This window comes from Callospermophilus lateralis, chromosome 1 (assembly GCF_048772815.1).
Source record: "Callospermophilus lateralis isolate mCalLat2 chromosome 1, mCalLat2.hap1, whole genome shotgun sequence".
Taxonomy (NCBI): domain Eukaryota; kingdom Metazoa; phylum Chordata; class Mammalia; order Rodentia; family Sciuridae; genus Callospermophilus; species Callospermophilus lateralis.
In genome coordinates this window covers 86,257,187-86,277,573 of record NC_135305.1, presented here as the reverse complement: position 1 = coordinate 86,277,573, position 20,387 = coordinate 86,257,187, and the positions used below count along the sequence as shown (strand labels likewise).

General features: G+C 35.0%; 1 protein-coding gene across 5 annotated transcripts in view; it reads right to left on the bottom strand.

The window, feature by feature from the left end:
• The window catches only part of Plekha8 (pleckstrin homology domain containing A8), a 100,831-nt gene that overhangs the window by 56,258 nt on the left and 24,186 nt on the right, over positions 1 to 20,387 (bottom strand). For 4 of the 5 annotated variants that reach the window (XM_076835921.2, XM_076835887.2, XM_076835904.2 and 1 more), the window contains exons 5-13: positions 19,921 to 20,079; positions 18,708 to 18,748; positions 17,034 to 17,191; positions 15,063 to 15,219; positions 14,588 to 14,673; positions 11,171 to 11,229; positions 9,923 to 10,053; positions 9,604 to 9,642; positions 9,062 to 9,132 (exon numbers count right to left, since the gene is read on the bottom strand). In XM_076835921.2, the coding sequence (XP_076692036.1) occupies positions 9,062 to 9,132; positions 9,604 to 9,642; positions 9,923 to 10,053; positions 11,171 to 11,229; positions 14,588 to 14,673; positions 15,063 to 15,219; positions 17,034 to 17,191; positions 18,708 to 18,748; positions 19,921 to 20,079 (901 nt within the window). The remainder of the gene's footprint in view (positions 1 to 9,061; positions 9,133 to 9,603; positions 9,643 to 9,922; positions 10,054 to 11,170; positions 11,230 to 14,587; positions 14,674 to 15,062; positions 15,220 to 17,033; positions 17,192 to 18,707; positions 18,749 to 19,920; positions 20,080 to 20,387) is intronic. The other variant, XM_076835913.2, reaches the window with a different exon arrangement.

Genomic DNA, 20,387 nt, shown 5'->3' with positions numbered 1-20,387 from the left:
CCTGGATCAATATACCTTAATTTTTAGTTTATTATAGTGGGAAAAGTTTAATACCTACAAAGAAATAAGGAAGGAAGAAAGGATATTGAAACTAAGTATAATTCAATCCCTTAGCTGCCCTTTGTAAACATTTGCTTCCCCTTTTACAGAATGATCTCTAAGGTTCTTTTTAATTCAAATATTCTATTTTGGAATTTCAAATGTTTGCCTCTAAAACCCTGGATATACAGTACTAAAGGTAGAAACCTTTAAAAATGTTATGGAAAAGCTAGGTGTGGTAGTGTGCACCTGTAGTCCAAGCTACTCAAGGAAGTTCACTTGAGCCAGCCTGAGCAGCACAATGAGACCCTGTCTCACCACCACCACCATTACCACCACCACCACCAACAACAACAACAAAAATCAAGCAAACAAGAATGGTATAGGAAGAATGGCTTGAAGTTATTAAGTTAGTTACAAAAGTAACTGGTGAGATCTATTAATAAGTCATTAATATTTCATTAGAAATATTCAATAGAAATTTCAATAGAAAACAACCTATTATTTTGTCCAAAATGAGACTTAAAAACTGGTAATATAATTTTAGTTAAAAAAAAAAAGAGAGAGAGAGAGAGAATCCCAGGAACAAGATGGCTGCAATCTATCAAAGGCTGTTTCCTGAAGATTTAATAATTTGTTGAATGCAAAATTCAAAACTTATTTCCCCACAGGAATGAATTCATTCTCAGGAGGTATCCATTTTTAATTTAATGCTCCATCTTACTTCTGATTATTTTCTTCAACAGTTTATAGAATGTTCATTTCTAAATTATTAGTACAGTGTATCATGGGGGCTCTCTGACCTTGTTCTTTATGTTTTACCCTACCACATCTAAATTCTCTTTTCTAAACTTCTTTATTTTCATGTGTTAGTTTTAGCATTATCACAAGTACTACCATGATTTAATAAGTGCACAGGTGAGATTATAATAGGTTATAAAATATTTTCAATTATAACAAGAATAGTTGTCAAAATCATAGAAATACAAATACTACAAGTACAGTTTCTAAGCAATGAAAAGCAATGTAGTTCACAGGACACTGTTAAAGGAAGTCAGATATTTGTGTTTTACTGGCTAAAATGGTACTGCCATGTGGCCACAGCTTATATACTTTAGTTTACTCAAGCTGTGCAGGCTTAAAATTATGCAATTCCAGTCAACTTTTACTTTAAAAATTTGGATAAGGCTTTATTAATATGTCAGGTATATCCTATTTCAATTTTACATAATTTGAATTCACATAAAACACAATTACATTTTAGATCACTACTGAAATGTAAAATCAATAAATGAACTAAAACTCATTTTTAAAAAAATGCCCAAAGTAGTTAGCTGGCATCTAGGGCTGCAAATATCCCTGTCACATGAGGCTGCATTAAAATAAGATGAGGTCTAAGCCTGACCTATTTTGGTTACCTTTAAAAGATTAGATAATGAAATACATTAATCTTCACTGTAATTCCCTTCATTATCATAATGCATGTTCTATAATTTGAGATTATTTTTGGCTCTGAAAGACATAAATAATACCTTCCTCCCAGTTCTTAGAGATGTGTCAGTTCCCCAAAGACGGAATCAAAATATCTGAGGAGGAAGACTCGACAATCACCTTTGCCCAATTCTCTTTTTTTCACAAAAGAAAAAACAAAAGACCAAGAAAGGCAGTATCTCGCCCAAGATCGCAAAGCTAAAAGCAATGAGAACTTGGGCATCTGTGTAATATCAAACAAGTCTCCCAAAAAACTAATGTTTATCCTTTGTGAAAAGAAATAATGAAAATTAAAGACGCCTTTCCCAGAGCACCTTATTCTGGTCATGGAAACAGCAAAGATCTGATTTCTTTACCATTAACTCAGAAACATCTTTTGAGGTACTTATGAAGTATGCCTAAATCTTTTATCTTTTAATCTTTAGTATTCTAAGTGAGAACAATCTTTCATTATTTAATCTGAGTAGACAACTACTTTTGTCTAAGAATTGTACATAGGAGAGTGCTTTTCTATTGTAAATCTATAACTGGTAAAGTTACATAGGGTTGTAGGGAGGTCAAAGGAGAAATACAAACCCAAGTCTTAAGAAGAGGAGCCTGGAAGTAGATAACTAAAGCCAGATGGGTAGTTATTTTGAACCCAGGAAATAACAATCATCTCAGCTCTGCAAATGTGCTAAACTAGACCATCCTTAGGCAAATATCAGGAAGTAGGAGAGGTTTGAAAGCAGGCAGACAAGTATGCCAGGAGGCTGTAGGAACAGATAGGCACTGGAGAAGTAAACCTGCCTGAGGTCCTAAAACTACTACACAGACAAATCCAATTGCTCAATTAAAACGGTATGAACATTTGCCTTGTGAGAACTCTTAATCTTCTTTCAAAAAAACAAGGATGAACAGAAAATGTGTCAGAATACAGAGTCTAGAACAGATCCACATGCATAACACGGATGATAATATATACTAATGGGGAAAGAAGGGGTGATCGAATAAATGATGAATGCCAAGACAACTGAATTACTGATGAGGAATTATCAAATCATATATCTATCTTATGTCATTCTCAAAACAAATTCCAGGAAGATGAAAAGCAAAGCTGCAAAACTTTTTGAGTATCAGAGAACATCTTGTGAACTTAAGGAAGAAAGGAAATTTCTTACACAAGATATAAAAATGCAAATCATAAAAGAAAACAATTACATGTTGGATTACATAAAATCCCAAACTTCTGTATACCAAAATACATCATAAATAAAGAGAAAAGGAATGCCACAGATGGCCAGAAGACACAACTCATAGCTGAAAAGACCAATATCCAGAAAATATAACAAACTTCCATGGGGAAAAGAAAACTTAACAGAAAAAGGTCGAAGTATATGAATAGGCAATTCACTGCAGAGGAAATCTAACTGCCAGTGAAGATATGAAAGGCTGCTCAACCTTACTAGTAATCTAAGAACACAAACTCTGGTGATATTCTATAATTTTATAACCATCAGGCACAAATTAAAGAGTTTGACAATGACAAGTGTTAGTAAGAACATGGGAATCTTGACTATTCTGCCAGTAATGACAAAGTCCGGTGATCAATATGAGAGTATCTAGCTATGTGGTTCAGCCATTTCAATTCTACTATATACTGGAGCAGCAGCTCTCAGAGTGTGGTCCTCAAACCAACAACCTTAGCATCACTAGAAATTTGTTAGAAATGCAGTATTATACCTCAACCCAAATATATGGAGCAATCTGTACTTTTTTATTTTTAGTACTGGGAATTGAACTCAGGACCTCACATGTTCTAGGCAAATGCTCTACCACTGAGCTACATCCCAGACTTAAAAAAAATTTTTTTTTTTTTGAGACAGTCTCACTAGTTGCCCAGGCTGGCCTAGAACTTGCAATCTTCGTGTGTCAGCCATCCAAGTAGCTGGGATTACAGGTGTGTGTCAGCATGCCTGGCAGCAATTTTTGTTTTAAAATATCAATGGTTGTGCAACTGATGTGATTCTGCAATCTGTATATGGGGTAAAAATGGGAGTTCATATCCCACTTGAATCAAAGTGTGAAATATGATATATCAAGAACTATGTAATGTTTTGAACAACCAACAATAAAAATTAATTTAAAAAAAATAAAAAAATAAAAATAAATAAATAAATAAATAAAATAAAGTACCTTTCATGATGCTAATATACTGCCAAGTTTGAAAACCACTGCTCTAGCAGCACAGCTTCTCAGCCAGTAAAGCTCAATGAATTACAGGTCTGCAGAAAGCCAGACCTGCAACCCCATCAGACACCCTTAGTAATGAGCATACCCCACTATGCTGGGCAGATATGATTTGCTATATGACCAAGAACATACATAAGGAATATCTAAACTGTAGCATTGTTTGCAATCATGAAAATCTGGAACTAACTTAAGTGTCCATCTGCAGTATATTTGTTTTTAAAAACTAGAATCAACAAATGGGACTTACTCAAACTAAAAAGTTTTTTCTCAGCAAAAGAAACAATAAGAGAGGTAAATAGGGAGCCTATGTCCTGGGAACAAATCTTTACTCCTCACACTTCAGACAGAGCCCTAATATCCAGAATATACAAAGAACTAAAAAAAATTAGACAATAAGATAACAAATAACCCAATCAACAAATGGGCCAAGGACCTGAACAGACATTTCTCAGAGGAGGACATACAATCAATCAACAAGTACATGAAAAAATGCTCACCATCTCTAGCAGTCAGAGAAATGCAAATCAAAACCACCCTAAGATACCATCTCACTCCAGTAAGATTGGCAGCCATTAGGAAGTCAAACAACAACAAGTGCTGGCGAGGATGTGGGGAAAAGGGTTCACTTGTACATTGCTGGTGGGACTGCAAATTGGTGCGGCCAATTTGGAAAGCAGTATGGAGATTTCTTGGAAAGCTCGGAATGGAACCACCATTTGACCCAGCTATTCCCCTACTCGGTTTATTCCCTAAAGACCTAAAAAGAGCACACTATAGGGACACTGCTACATCCATGTTCATAGCAGCACAATTCACAATAGCAAGACTGTGGAACCAACCTAGATGCCCTTCAATAGACGAATGGATAAAAAAAATGTGGCATTTATACACAATGGAGTATTACTCTGCATTAAAAAATGACAAAATCATAGAATTTGGAGGGAAATGGATGGCATTAGAGCAGTATGCTAAGTGAAGCCAGCCAATCCCTAAAAAACAAATGCCAAATGTTTTCTTTGATATAAGGAGAGTAACTAAGAACAGAGTAGGGACGAAGAGCATGAGAAGAAGATTAACATTAAACAGAGCATGAGAAGAAGATTAACATTAAACAGGGATGAGAGGTGGGAGGGAAAGGGAGAGAGAAGGGAAATTGCATGTAAATGGAAGGAGACCCTCAGGGGTATACAAAATTACATACAAGAGGAAGTGAGGGGAAAGGGGGAAAAATATAAGGGGGAGAAATGAATTACAGTAGAGGGGGTAGAGAGAGAAGAGGGGAGGGGAGGGGGGAGGGGGGATAGTAGAGGATAGGAAAGGCAGCAGAATACAACAGACACTAGTATGGCAATATGTAAATCAATAGATGTGCAACTGATGTGATTCTGCAATCTGTATACGGGATAAAAATGGGAGTTCATATCCCACTTGAATCAAAGTGTGAAATATGATATAGCAAGAACTATGTAATGTTTTGAACAACCAACAATAAAAATTAAATTAAAAAAACTGTGGTGTATTCATAAAATGGAAGGTCAGAGAGCAGAAAAAAATGAATGAGTCAGAACTACAAGCATAGGGTAGATAAATCTGAAAATTAGTACTGAATGATAAAGGAATAATGAGTATAACATGACACCATGTATATGAGCTTAAAACTCAGAGCCCAATACTAGATACTGTTTATGAACACTTACATAAAAATAAGCATTATATAATGATAAACACCAAATTTAAGATGATCTTCTTTTGAAAACAAGGTAAGTAGTGGGATCAAAAGGTGGTACCATGAATAATATACTAGGTGAAGTGGTAGATATTTGTTAAATGTTTGTAATTTTAAAAAGTGGTACTAAGAAAGTACCCTATAAATTCTTTATAGTGACTAAGCTTCAGGTGAAATGAGTTTTATGGAGAAATAACTCAACAATCAGTGAAGAGATGGAAAACGAATGTCCAGAGATGCCTTTTTGTGAACTTCAGACACTGTCAAGAGAAAAACATGTGCATTAAGCCAATCTTATCAGTTTAGGCACATGCTGTGAGTGGTTCTGGAGAGGACATGACTTAATTCATGTTCCTTAGTATTTTTGGAATAATGAGTCAAGTTACGTTTTGATGTTCATTATCTGACTGTGAGTTCTTTCTCTTGCTTAGTTCTCCTTGTCTATGGAAGCCTTTCACATTAAATACATGACTGAGCATCCTTTCAAATTTTTTCCTGTTCTGTGCTAGAGATATTGGTTGGATTAATTTTTACTTGACATTTATGGAATCATTCTGAGGTGACAGACATGGCAATATGCTGTCCTGCTGAATGAAGAGTGCAGAGCACATAACATTTAGTACAATGGTGCATGAAATGCCAAAGCAACTCTTCCTCCTTCCACTTACAAGGATGCTTTTCAAAAACCTCTTTTTGATGTATGTCATCTGCAAATGGAGAGGCTCAGTCATAGGGCAGACTATTAAACATATCTGCCTTGTGGACTCAACTCCTTCCTTAAAAAGATTTCTAGTGAATGGCATGGGGTGTTAAGGATATAGAGAAACTGTTGGCAAGAGATCACCCAAAGGTTTAACTCTGATCACCACAACGGGGATTCAAGTGTATAAAGAAGCTATGTAAAGCCTAAAGCATCCTTTCAGGGGCTGGGAACTGTTCCAGGTCACAGAACTCCAGCAATACAATAAGAACAGATGACTTTTCCAGAAAGGTTATGCTGGGAGCCATCAGCCAAGTAGGTATGACAATTTCCTTGCCAGCGTACCCCCATGTTTCTTTAGTGGAAGGACTCATGGAAATAGGACATTTTGCAGGACATTGCATGTAAGGTGACCTTGCTCAAGGACCAGGGCGGATCCGTGTTTAGGGTGTTCCCCCTTTAGAATAGGGCGGTTTAGCATAATAGGAGATTAGGGTGTTCCCCCTTTAGAATAGGGCGTATCCTGCTGCTGAGTTCCTCTTGAGTTCTTAGGGTCAGACAATATATTTTGGGAGACAGAAGCCCAAGAGAGTGGATTTGGGCAGAGAACGTGGATTCCCCCAGAACGTGTTTGTAGACGGCCGGTGTGAGTTCGGGAATAAAGAATTGCTGTTTGAATCTACAAGCTGTGTGGAGGCTAGTGATTTGTGCCCAGCCAGAGACTGCGGCAAGGTTAGACACTAAGGTTTCCATTGTATCACTGAAAACCTTGACATATCATCTCCCATCTCTAAGGCCACAAAGACTACAAGTTTTATGAGCATTTACCTCAAAACCTTTCCTAAGCAGTGTTTTATTGAAAAGCTATCTAATTATGATGAAAAGGAGGCAAAATTGACTGGTGCTGTGACTAACTTTAGCACTTTAAGTCCTGCTCATGAATAATCTCTCAGATGCAGAAAAAATAAAATCCCCAAATAATCAAGATGTAGCCAAGTGGCAGGTGAACTTCAATGGCCTGTCTTGCTGAGTAGGTCTCAAACTTTGGCATACATTAGAATCATCCTGGATGACTTCTTAACACATGGCTACTAGGCCCCATCCTGAAGTTTCTGATTCAGTAGATAGAGTAGAGACTGATGGTCTGAATTTCTAGTAAGTTTCAAAGTGATGAAGATGCTCTACAGTTCGTGGACCAGCTTGTGGACCAGTGATCTAGATTTAGAAACCCAAAGAAATTTACTTACTTTTCAAAAACCTCAATTTATTCACTGTAAAGGGACAGTCATTTGGAAGATTAAATATTTATGTAGAACTTAGTGTAGTAGTTATATTTGGTAGTCTTTAACAGTACTTTTACCACAATAATCAATTTTAGAATTAAAAAAATGATAATTTGCCTCATTTTAGACAAAATATCAGTTCCACTTGTAAAGGCTCTGACTTTAAAATAAGAAAAACCATTATCTTGGGGGAAAAAATATCCAAGGAGCCTATGAGGTATAAATAGCTATTGTATGAATACATTTCATAAAAACATGTTTGTACAAAGCTTATTTGCCTGTATCTGAAGGGGCAGGAAGATGGTAGGTTAGGGGCCTTTTATCTCCATACACTGACTAGCAGCAAGAAATTTGGGATATTAAAATCAAAGACATGATTTTAAGCAAGAAAACCTTCTTTGATGTGAACCTGAATATAATGTACACATTATAGATGGTAGTTTAGGGGTCCTTTATCTCCATACACTGACCAGCAGCAAGAAATTTGGGATATTAAAATATCCCAAGGGATATTTTTATTTAAGGGATAAATGGGGAACTCAAATATGCAGGTAATCCAGGAATGGGTAAAGACCCTTTGTAGGAGAAACCTTTGGCACTTTTAAGGCAAGGATCCCAAAGTGACCTTGCTTTAGACCTTTCTGGGGACCTGAAGCAAGTATTTTAATCATTAATGTTTCTGGTTCCCTACTGTGCAAAAACAGATTTATGGGATGATTAAGATATCTGCTACAGAGATGTCAGCACTGATTGTTTCATGGCACACCAGCATTTCTAGATGGTATGGCCTGGGGAAATCAAAGCAGGGCAGAATCCTAGACTTGTAGCCCAGAGGAGGATTAACAAAGGGAGGTAGAAGATATCTGTAAAACTGAGAAATGTCAGAACTTGACTCTCCAGCCCCTCCAGAAGCATCAGTTAATTCATTTCACCATTTCTAATCATAGCTACTTAGTGCTTGGCTATGTACATTATGATAATATGGGGCTTAGAAATAAGATACAATCTCATCCCTCCCCCGACATGCTTCAAGGCCCATGCTGGAAGAATTACCTATAAGCCAAGGTGAGAGGTCAGCCACTTCACTAGGAACATGATGAGGATGCTTCCAAATCCTAACATTTTCCAAAATTGGTCTGATAGATAAATCTATCCACCAACCCACCTATCCAATGTTATTAAACACCTTATTGCAGTCACTGCAATCAAGTCTCCTTCCTCCCAATTTCAGTTTTACCACTACAAAATGGGAATGCAGGATGATAATCAGCCCTCAATCTCACTCCAGAGCAAATCTCATGATTCCCATTAAGACTAAGGAATGGCTTTCCATCAGTTCAGTGCTTCCTAGGGCATACTGATTTTTAGTAAGTTAGAACTAGATTACTAAGTACCAAGATTACTAAGTTACTAAGTCTCATGGGTCTTTTAAAAATCACACATATAGGAATCAAATAGTGAATAATACTGAAATAAGAAATGAGAAATCAAATCCCAAAAAACACAAATTTTCCCTGTACCCTGTCTCTTCCTACATGGGGTCTCAATTCCAAAGCCTGTTCAACTAATCAAAATGTAAATATCACTTACTCAGGGCTGTCTGAATATCCTTTTCTCCATTTTTCACTTCTGTCAAAAATCCTTTTAAAAATTTGAGACCTCTAAAACGAAAAAAGAGGAATAATTGTTATCTTTTAAGTTCACTTATACAGAATGAGTATAAAGAAATGGCAGGCGCCAGCTTCTACTTCAGTAATACTTTGGGCTTAGTAATCAGGTCAAATCATACGGTGATCCTTTCTGAGTTTCTTCCCTGACATTTCCCTTTAGGATGCTCTGGACCCCTCAACCCATCTGATAAAACCTAAGGCAGTGGTCTTCAAAATATGTAATCACAGCACTGATGGTTTGGGCATCACTTGGAGATCTATTAGAAATCCAAATTCTGGGCCCTACCTCAGACTTAGGGAATCAGAAACTCTAGTTCTGAGTCCAGTGTTTCTAACAAACCCTCCAGGAGATTCTGATGTCACTAAAGTTGGAAAACCAACAACAGAGATGAGTTGGCTTTCCTGTCCTTTAAGATTTCTATCTTATGGGCTGGGGTTGTGGCTCAGTGGTAGAAAGCTTACCTCACATGTGTGAGGTACTGGGTTTGATCCTCAGGACCACTTAAAAAAATAAATAAACAAATAAAATTATTGTATTCATCTACAACTAAAAATATTTTTAAAAAAGATTCCTATTATATTATAATATAATATTTATCACCATCAAGAGGTATGCACACAAAAACCTGGCATTCTATTCATCAGCCCTTCTAAAAAAAAAAAAGTTATAGATTTTGGTTTGAGTCTTTATTCTGAAGTAGTATCCTTTGTACAACAATTTTTTGGTGCTAACATTTTAATCAAGCTAGATTTATCTGCTGCCCCACCCTGACTGCCTCACCTCTTCAGCCACAAGAGGGCTTCAGTAGCTGAGTTCCTAACCTGAGCTACATCCGCCTCCACTTCATGTAGCACTATCTTCTGGAGGGTAGTAAATTCTTCCTTGTTGGTTATATACTTCTGATTTACTTTCTGCAGAAAAGATGGAAATAACTTAAGTTAATAATGTTAAAGTCACCAAGCAAATCAGTATAGTTATTGAGATTTGTACATTTGGCAAGAAGGCTCTAAGAAATAAAAGACCTCCTTCCTTATGTTTTCAAAGCAATGTGGGTTTGTTTTTCTGTTTGAGATTCTATGAGGCTTATGCTGGAATTAAACAGTCCCAGAGTTTTAAAGTATTATTCCTGAAGTATACTTTTTCCTGCCCTAGAACCTCCCTTACAGCTGTGTTTGGTAAATTATTTTCATCTTGATTATAAAACCAAATCATTATTTGTTTGAATGAGATTTCAAGCAACTAGTCCCTCCAAATGATAGTAAAGAAATGTATATCTACAGAAATTCCTTACACTGCTTCCTCAAAGAGCACACAATCTGTGATGAGAACCGCAGATTTGTATTTGGTACTGTATTCTCAAGAAGATGATATTCAATCTACATTTTAAAAGGGACTCAAACTTTAAAAGTTGGAAGTAATGTGTACAACTCTCTCATTTTACTGGGAAGGAGGAGGCTCAGAAACAATCAAGTGTGTTGCTATGCTTCCACAGCTGAACCTGGAAGTTAGGCCTGTTGGGAATCAGACCATTAACAGCTATTTTCACTAATAAGCTTTTTGAAAAAATATAACTGTCATTGTTTAAATCTAAAAAGCACAGAGTCAGTATTGATATAAGAGTAATTCTCCATTGATCCATGCTCCAGGTTTGAAAACTTCCTTTGTCGTATATAATAAAGGCTTACTTGTCATTCCCCTACTAAGCATTCCAACTGGGAAAAGAGAGTTGTTCTATTAAAGAGCTATAGTAACTTTTTTTTCTTTTAGGTACTGTGGATTGAAGTCAGGGACCTTGACCACATCCCCACCCCAAACATTTTGTATTTTATTTAGAGATAGGATCCTACTGAATTGCTTAGTGCTTTACTTTTGCTGAGGCTGCCTCAGCCTTCCAAGCCACTGGGATTACAGATGTGTGCCACCATGCCTGGCTTATAGTACCTTTGTAACTTGTTGGTTTATTATTAGCAAACACAAAAGTATTAAAAATGTTTGCAAGTTTTCTCAGATATCAGCCAGTATACTCACCTTGATATTTCCAACAAGATCCATCTTAACAGGAGCAAACACTGTAGGACCAAGTTTGTCTGGAAGAAAGAATAAAAACATGTTTGAAAAAGTAATTTTTCAAGTGAAAAGTATCTTTTTAAAATTTTTCATGGGAAATATTTTATGGTAACAATAAATTTAGAAGGTCTTTTCTCCAACAACTTTAATTTTTGCTTCTAAATCTAAAAAGCTTGACATTGTTATCACCTTTTTCTATTTTACTACTATGAGGTGGAATAACTATAACATGGTCCTAAGTAGAAAGTGAGATGAAGATAATCTTATAAATTTAGAAAACATTTGAAATCCTTAGCATTGTACTGTCTAATATGGTAGTTACCAGATATGTAAATATTTAGCATAAGCAATGTGGCTTGATCCATATTGAAATGTACTGTAAGTATAAAACACATAAAAGATTTTGAAGATGTAGTACTGAAGAAATTAAAAAACATATCTCATTAATGATTATTTTAACTAACTATATGTTGAGATGATATTTTGGATATACTATATTTAAAAAGGATTAACTTTTACTTTACTATTTTAATGCACCTTATAGAAAACTTAAAATTACATATGTGATTTGAACGTTTATTTCTGTTAGGTGGAAGTATTTTTTTTTTAAAGAGAGAGTGAGAGAGGGAGAGAGAGAGAGAGTGAGAATTTTTAATATTTTATTTTTTAGTTATCGGCGGACACAACATCTTTGTTTGTATGTGGTGCTGAGGATCGAACCTGGCCGCACGCATGCCAGGCGAGTGTGCTACTGCTTGAGCCACATCCCCAGCCCAAGGTGGAAGTATTTTTAATAAATTTAACTCTGCTAAGTAAAATCTACTGATTTTAACTATTTAAGTATACCAAATATAATTTTTTACTATAAATAGGAGTATAGGTATAATAAGAGTATAGTATAATAAAGGAATATAAGTTAAAAAGTCAGAAAGGAATGGAGTTTCCTCCCATAAAAACCACTTGATTGACTTAAAAGACAGCTTAAAAAAAAAAGGAAATAAAATAGCGTACAAAAAACTGATTCGCTGGCTAAAAATCAGGAAAGAGTAGAAAAGGAACAAAGAGCAGATAGGAAAACAAAACAAATGGCAAGATGATAGAAACATCAATAGAATTAAATGAATCTAAACAACGTAATTCACTACAGTAATAAATTACAAGGAAAATACACAATGATTACAACTACAGAAAAGCATTTGATAAAATTAGCTCATTCGTGATTATTAAAATAACTCTTAAGCATACAAAAATCAATTTATCTACATGTTATCAATGAATAATTGGAAAATAAAAGAAAATATTTTTACAATAGCATCAAATGCATAAAATTCCAATATTTATTCCTAATAAAAGACAAAATTATAAAAAACATTTCTAGAGAAATGTTTTAAGATGACTTAAGTGAATGGAGATGTGTGTGTGTGTGTGTGTGTGTGTGTGTGTGTATATGGTTCACAATAAATTTAAAAGATCTTCCTCCCAAAAACTTTAATTGCTGCTGGGATTACAAGCGTGCACCACCGTGCCCAGCTAACAGACCCATTTTATAAGGCAAACTGGTTTTCAACTAAGGTGCCAGAGAAATGTTTAAAGAGAAAATAATGGGTTTTGCCAAATGATTTTTAAATAGCCACATTATCATAAGGAAAACAAAACTGAAACTCAATTCCCTACTTTCCACCATGTACAAAAAGTAATTCCAAGATGGATTATGGATATAAATGTAGAAATTAAAGAATCTAGAAGAATATACAAGAAAATATCTTTATAACCTTTGGTTGTAGTAAATAAAGGTTTCTTAGGACACTGAAACCATTAACTACAAAGAATAGGTTGGACTCTGTCAACAAACTAAAAACTTCTGCTTTTCAAAGATACCATAAAAAAGAAAAAAGCAAGCCATAGTCTGAGGGAAAATATTCAAAATGTATAGGTCTACAACAGAATTTTATTCAGAATATGCAAGGAACTCTTGCAACTCAATAAGAAAAGAAAAATAACCAACTGTTTAAAATGGGTTAAAGATGCAAACAGAAACTTCACAGAAGACAGAGCAATTGCCAATAATTACATGAAAAAGTATTCAACATTACTAGTCATCTGGGAAATACAAATTAAAGCCACGATGAGATATTATTAAACACAAGAACGGCAAAACCCAGAAATACTGACATCACCAAAGCTAGTAAAGATGTACAGAAACTATAATATTCATATGCTGCTGCTGGATATGTACAATTGTGCAATAACTGTATAAACTGGCAAATTATTATAAAGTTAAATTTACTAACCAGCAATTCTGGTCCAAGAGATTTACTTGAGAGACATAAAAATATATGCCCAGACACAAAAATGTTCAAAGCAACTTCATTTATAATGCAAACTACCCAAATGTCCATCAATAGGATCAATATTCATTTACAGGACTCTTACTTAGCACTACAAAGCAAAGAACAACTGATATGTTACAACAAAGATGAATCTCAAAAAACACACTAAACAAGGAAAGCCAGATGCAAAAGAGTACATTTACATGAAGTTTTAGAATAGGCAAAACTAACTTATGGCAATGGAAATCAATAAAATGATCACCTTGGGGTGGGGAGTGCACTGAGTACTAACTGGCACAGAGAAAAATGCCCTGAAGTGATGAACATATTCTGTATTTTGATAGGGATGTGAATTCATAGGCTGGGTGCACTTATGAAAACTGACCGAATCATAGTTCTTACGTTCCATGAAAGTTACACCTCAATTTAGAAAGGTAGATGATTAAATGGGTCATACAGTAAATTTCAACACATTAGCAATCCCTGGTATTACCGATTTTACATAAGTAAATTTGAGCTTAAGCAAATTTATATATATAATTTTTTTATTCTTTGAAAAATTTTATTACTGGTAAAATATTTTTTCATAGTACCAATAAATTTGAAGTCCTATTCCTCAACTACTTTCACTTTCACTTTTATGAATGCTTTCCAGAAAGCAGAATTCTTTTCATTAAAATATTTGATCATAATTACAAATGAAATGAGAGTATGCAATAATGCTTAAGGCCATAAAGCATGTCTCAATTTACATATAGTCTAGGATATTTCTCCGGTTCTCATATTATAAACAAATATCCTTATTTAGTGTCACATTTTTTGCATGTTAGGGTATTTTTCTGTTGTTAACTTTGCTGTTTAGAGGGCCCCCCAAATACAGTGCTATTTAGTGTACATAAGCATGAGAAGTCTGTGATGTGGCTTATGGACAAAATATGTTTCAGATAAGCTTAATTCTGTCATGTCTCAGTGCTGTTGGTAGAGAGTTCAGTGTTAAATGAAGACAAATTCGAGAAGGCAAGGAATAAGGTAAATACAGAAATCTTACCTAATACTGGAACCACAGCATAACATGATGCCAAGAATGCTTCTGTGGGAATGCCACTGTCTTCCAGAAGTTCAATGTCACTAAAGCTAAACAATTTGGTGATAACAGAGAAGGAAAGATTGAAAATACACCATCAGCATTCTCTGCAGTTCAGTTTCAGAAACAGCTGCCTTCTACAGGGCAAACCATATAGTCTGATTTCACGGAAATACCACAACCATTTATTTTCTTTTTCTGTAATTATAAAATGGTCCATTAAAATAATTTTCCAAAGATACTCTACCAAAGCAAGCTTAATTTTTTCAGATTACACACTCATAATCCAATTCCTTCTCATCCACCTTTACAGTAAATAATAAAGTAGATACCTGATATACCATACTCTCTATTCTAATAGAATATAAAAGGACCACTATGACTGATTTTGCAAAAGAGAAACTGGTGTTCAAGTGTTAGTGATTATAGAGGGAGGTACCTGGTGTTCATGGTACTAAAAAAAGTTGGAATAACTTCTTTGCCTTCTTCCCAGAGGGATTCTGGAGAGCAACTTGAGGAATCTGATCCAGACTGTGCCAAGTCGTTGTCATTTCCCAGGTTTTTCTCTCCATTTTCCTTAATTATTTCACCTTGGACTGCAAAGTAGAGGATACCTATTACTAACCTATTATATGCTTATTTAAAAAATTCATACAGACATTGGTAAAAATTTCTAAAACTTGGAAAACTGTACAGAGATAAAAATTTGTGAAATATTTACAACATAAACATAAATGTACAAACATACCAAATTAGAATTAAAAACTGATTTGTATCCTGCTTATTTTTGATGAACAGTGTTTCATGAATATTTCCTTATTCAATATTCTTCAAAAACCTGATTTTAATGACCATGTGAAGGACATTTTGGTGATTTCTAAAATCTTACTATTATATGTATAGAAAATCCTTAGTCAATCTGCATATTCTGTATTTGTGAATTTAACCTACTTATAAAACCATTTGTAACCCCAAAATCAATATTTGTAGCACTTTTCCATTTTGTGAACATATGCAGAATGGTGAAACACTTATCACTTAATAGGCACATTCCTAGCTGAGGTGAAATAAGGTGATGCTTTGCCTTCTTATTTCAGTTCTCATATTATAAATAAATATCCTTATTTAGTGCCACATTGTTTACATGTTAGGGTATTTGTTGTTGATTTTGCTGTTTAAAGGATCCCCCAAATACACTACTGTCTCATATACATAAGCATAGTGTACATAAGCTATGATGTGGCTTATGGATAAAACACGTGTTTCAGATAAACTTCATTCAGGCATGACTCAGAGCTGTTGGTTGTGAGTTCAATCTTAATGAATCAACAATATGTATGGTTGATTAAATAATACATTAAACAGAAATATACTTAAAACATGCTTATGTATTGACTGGTTGATGTAAATGTGATTAGAGGCCTGCAGAAAGCTAACTCTTAAAGAGAAATCCCTAGAAGTAAAATTATTGGATAAAATATAGGACAATATGTTCTGATAAAAATTTTTTTCTGTCATTTATTCAAGAGAAAAGACTTCAATGTTGTATATATTACTTTTCTTATATTAACAACTAAGATTTTCTAGGATTTGGGGCTCAGCAGTAGAGTGCTCGCCTAGCACGTGTGAAACACTGGGCTTGATCCTCAGCATCACATAAAAATAAATAAATAAATAAATAAAATAAAGGTATTGTGTTAATCTACAAGTAAAAAAAAATTTAAAAAAGAGATTTTCTAGGATTAACATCTTTTTCTTTTCTCTCATCTAAAAAAAATTTGGTCTCTTATTTCAGGACAGATTGGGAAGAAGTATTTTTTTAAATTGCAGTTTTGAATTATTAGTAAGCACTTATAACAGTTAAGGGCTTTAAAATGGTTATCTTTGCTCTGAAGAGTGAGTTTTAGTGATTAGTGCCATTGAAATTAGCTAATTTAAAAGCAACTATAGTGCCTTAAATTTAGCCTTAAGAAGAAAAAGAAGACTGATGTTTGGTGAATTCTGACAACCTCAGCCCCACCAGAAACCAGGAGAATGAAAAACTCAACTGCCCTAATTTCATATACTCTTGTGTCTGACCTTACAGTCTAAGTTCAAAAGGCTTTGAGATATACTATGAAGTGTCAGTGAAGTACTCATACTGTCTAAAACTGCTCACAGAAGTTTATGAACATCCCAGCCAAGAACAATAGGCAAGAAACTTCCTCTTCATGTTCTTATCAACACTGCTCAGATGGGATGACAGAATGTAGTTCAGTTAAGTGACCTGTCTTACTGAGCTAACATGCTCTTTAGGAAATACCTAGCATACTGTCTTGAGGCTAATCCCTATCAAGTGTAACATCATGGGTATAAATCAAAACATCAAATATTCTATTGTTCAATGTTTGTTTCAGACTTTGTTTTTTACCTGTTATATTATCCTCAGTATTTTCTTCACTTGATATGCTGCAATCTATCTCTGAAGATTTTGAATACAAGGAGCTCTTATTTTTCATTAGAATATCTTCATCACCATTTATTTCCATATTTAAAGATCCATTTTCACAACTGTTCAGTTCCATTTGCCTAAAAATTTTTTTTATAAAGAAAAAAAATAAAAAGTCTAATGATTTAGTAATAGGTTGCCCAGGTAGATGCTAACTATGAGGGATGAGGGAAGGGTTCACAATCATTAAATTTTAAACACTGATTTAAACAATTGTTAAACTAAGCCAAGCCCCTTCAGACATCAAGACAAGTATATGTGATGGGAGCAGACCTGTCTAATGGTTCTTCTTGTACCCTGCAGTGACCCTTTCTGATCCCTACCAGCATTAGGAAATAGTCATTGACAGCCCTCTGGTTTCCAATCACCTTTCTCCAGGTGCCACATTTAACACTTTTTGACCTTCTTCAACTCCCTGCTGGGAGGCTTTTTCTCAACACCACTAGCCACTTCTAAATGTTTGCTTAGCAGTTATTGTCTAGAAGCCATATGCTGGAGTCTCCCTGCAATCTATATCTCAGAGAAAAACAAAATCCAAGGAGAACCCAAACACATCTTGAGGGATCTGTCACATTTTAGAATTACCTATTCAACAGTCAAATGACATAACTGATTCTGTTAAAGGGACAACACAACATCTCATTATAGGGAATTATACTTAGCCAAATTAGGACAAAAATATTTTCTTGCAATAAAAATAAGGGTGGAAGTATCCAAGCTATATGATAACTCTAGGAAAAGCATTTGTTATTTTCTAAAAACCACTATTTCAATCTAGAATTCAAAATGTGGGAGTATGCAGAGGCAATACCTCAAAAAAAAAAAAGTCTCTATTTCTGTAGATGTTTCTAGCAGAAAAATATAGAAAAACAGAAACAACCAAATTGAGAATAATCCTTGTAATAAAGAAGCAAACAATAGTAAATAATGATTCACTATTAAGCAATAATTTGGAAGGATAAATATCTCGATTTCGTCAATACATGGGAATGCCTACACAACATAAGTAAATAGAAACCCAGTGACTATGTAAATGTGTACCTTTTTGTGGTGCTGAGGATGAACCCAAGTTTTCATGCATGCTAGACAAGTTGAGTGCTGTACTGCTGAGCCACATCTACAGCTCAGCATTTACTTTAATTTTTTTTTTTAATTGAAAGAATATTTAGAAGAACAGAAATAGTTTAGATTTTGGTACTAAGTGAAGTTTTCAACCTATACAGTTACTCAAGGGTTTTTATTTCTAAACAACACAGAATAACACTCAGTGTTTCTGGATAAAAGTACACTTAAGTCAATATTTAACTCCTCTATAAAAGAAGATCCATCCTTTGGTAATTGCAGAAAGATTAAAAAGTTACAGGATATGATGGGTGAGATCCATATCCTAAAGCAAATACCAACACTTTCTTTTAGTGCTGAAGGTCTGCACTACTTCAGGCTCACTCAAAAAAGGAAAGTCAGATATTGTTTCCTTCTGGTAAATCTCAAATCACAAGAAAAACCACCATAAAATCAAAATATCATTCCCTTGTTTTAAACAAAGAATAACAATAGCTGTAGTTTTTTTGAAAGAAGAAAAAAAATGTTATATACCTTTCCAATGAATTATGAATTGGTACAACCGGATGTTTCATCTTTAAAAGAAGAAAAGAAATAAAGTTTACTTCCAATGAGACATTATTTATAATTCTTTTTTTTTAAAGAGAGAGAGGAGAGAGAGAGAGAGAGAGAGAGAGAGAGAGAGAGAGAGAGAGAGAGAGAATTTTTTTAATATTTATTTTTCAGTTTTTGATGGACACAACATCTTTATTTTATTTTCTATATGGTGCTGAGGATGGAAACCAACGCCCCACGCATGCCAGGCGAGTGAGTTACCACTTGAGCCACATCCCCAGCCCCATTATTTATAATTCTATCACACATGAAAGTGGTAAATATAACCATAATATATTACTGCCCCACCCCATCAGAAATAATTTTAGATCTTCTTAAAATGGAGTCATAGATCCCAACTAGTCCAACTTTTAAATCCAACAAGGGTACCCAAGTTTCTAAGGAAAACAAAGGTGGCCTTTTTCAAAGTCCTAATTATCAGAGTTAAAGTCCTGGTGAATGGCTTTCTTTGAAATTTTAGTTATGCTAATTAAATGTTAATAGACAGCAAACTATGGCAAAGTATTGCTACAACATTGAAGGAAGGAAGGTAAACACCATGCAGTTCCTGTCCTTTTTAAGCTAGCTTCACTAAAATAGGGAAATGTGAGAAAGAAGGAACCCTTAGCACAACCCAGGAATTCCAGGAAGATGAATAGAAGGTACTATGAGAAAGAGCCAAGATGGCCATTCTTGGCAGCGTGAAAAGACATAAAGGGGTGACAGACAATCTATTCATGCCAGGAAATGTTAGGAAAAGAGGCTGGTGATGTGGCAAGGGGCTAGGAAGTTTTATCTTTAACCCAAAAGCAATGAGGGAGTCACTGAAAGGTTTAGGTAAAGCAGACCAATTTATACTGCATTAATAGAAATCCTGTCAGCTGACTGGAAGAGCCAGGCTAAAGACAGTAAGAAGGCCACCAAAATTCTAGGCAAGACTCATTTACAGGGGCGTTGGAGAGAAAGGACTAGATTAGAGATATTTGTGCACAGGTGGTCAGACTGCCAAAATAACTTCTAGATATGGGAGACTGAGAAGATAAAAAAGTGGAAATAATATAGTCCTCTAAAAAGTCTTTATCATTCACCAAAGGATGTTACTTTACAACTTTTCATTGTACTCTGTTGTAGTCAAACTGAACTAGACTTTTACCTTGCTGGATTTGAGCATGGCCAGTTGTGGTGATCCTGGAGGAGTTTGATAAAGAAGTTCAGAGGTGAAGGCTGCATTTGCGATCTGCATGCATTCTTCCAAGGTCTTCAGAAAAGTATTGCAGGTTGATTTCAGGAGAGTTCCCACATCTATTCCCTCCTACAAAATGACCAAAGTGAAAGACTCTTTTGTCTTGCCAAGAAAGACAAAGCCCCATTGTGTTACGCCTTTACAGGTTTTTATCCACAAAATAATAATAATGTACCCACCTATTTTGCTGAACAAATATGTATATCAGTTATTTAAAAAATATTTTGAGCTAGCCCAATTTATCTATTTACCATGCACAGGCCTCATGTTCTATCTGACCCTTCACACTCATCCACTGTTCCATCTAAGGGCAATAACTTCTTTCTGCTCAGTAACATTAGAAGAGCACTGTGCCAGCTGTTGGGCACAGAACTTCT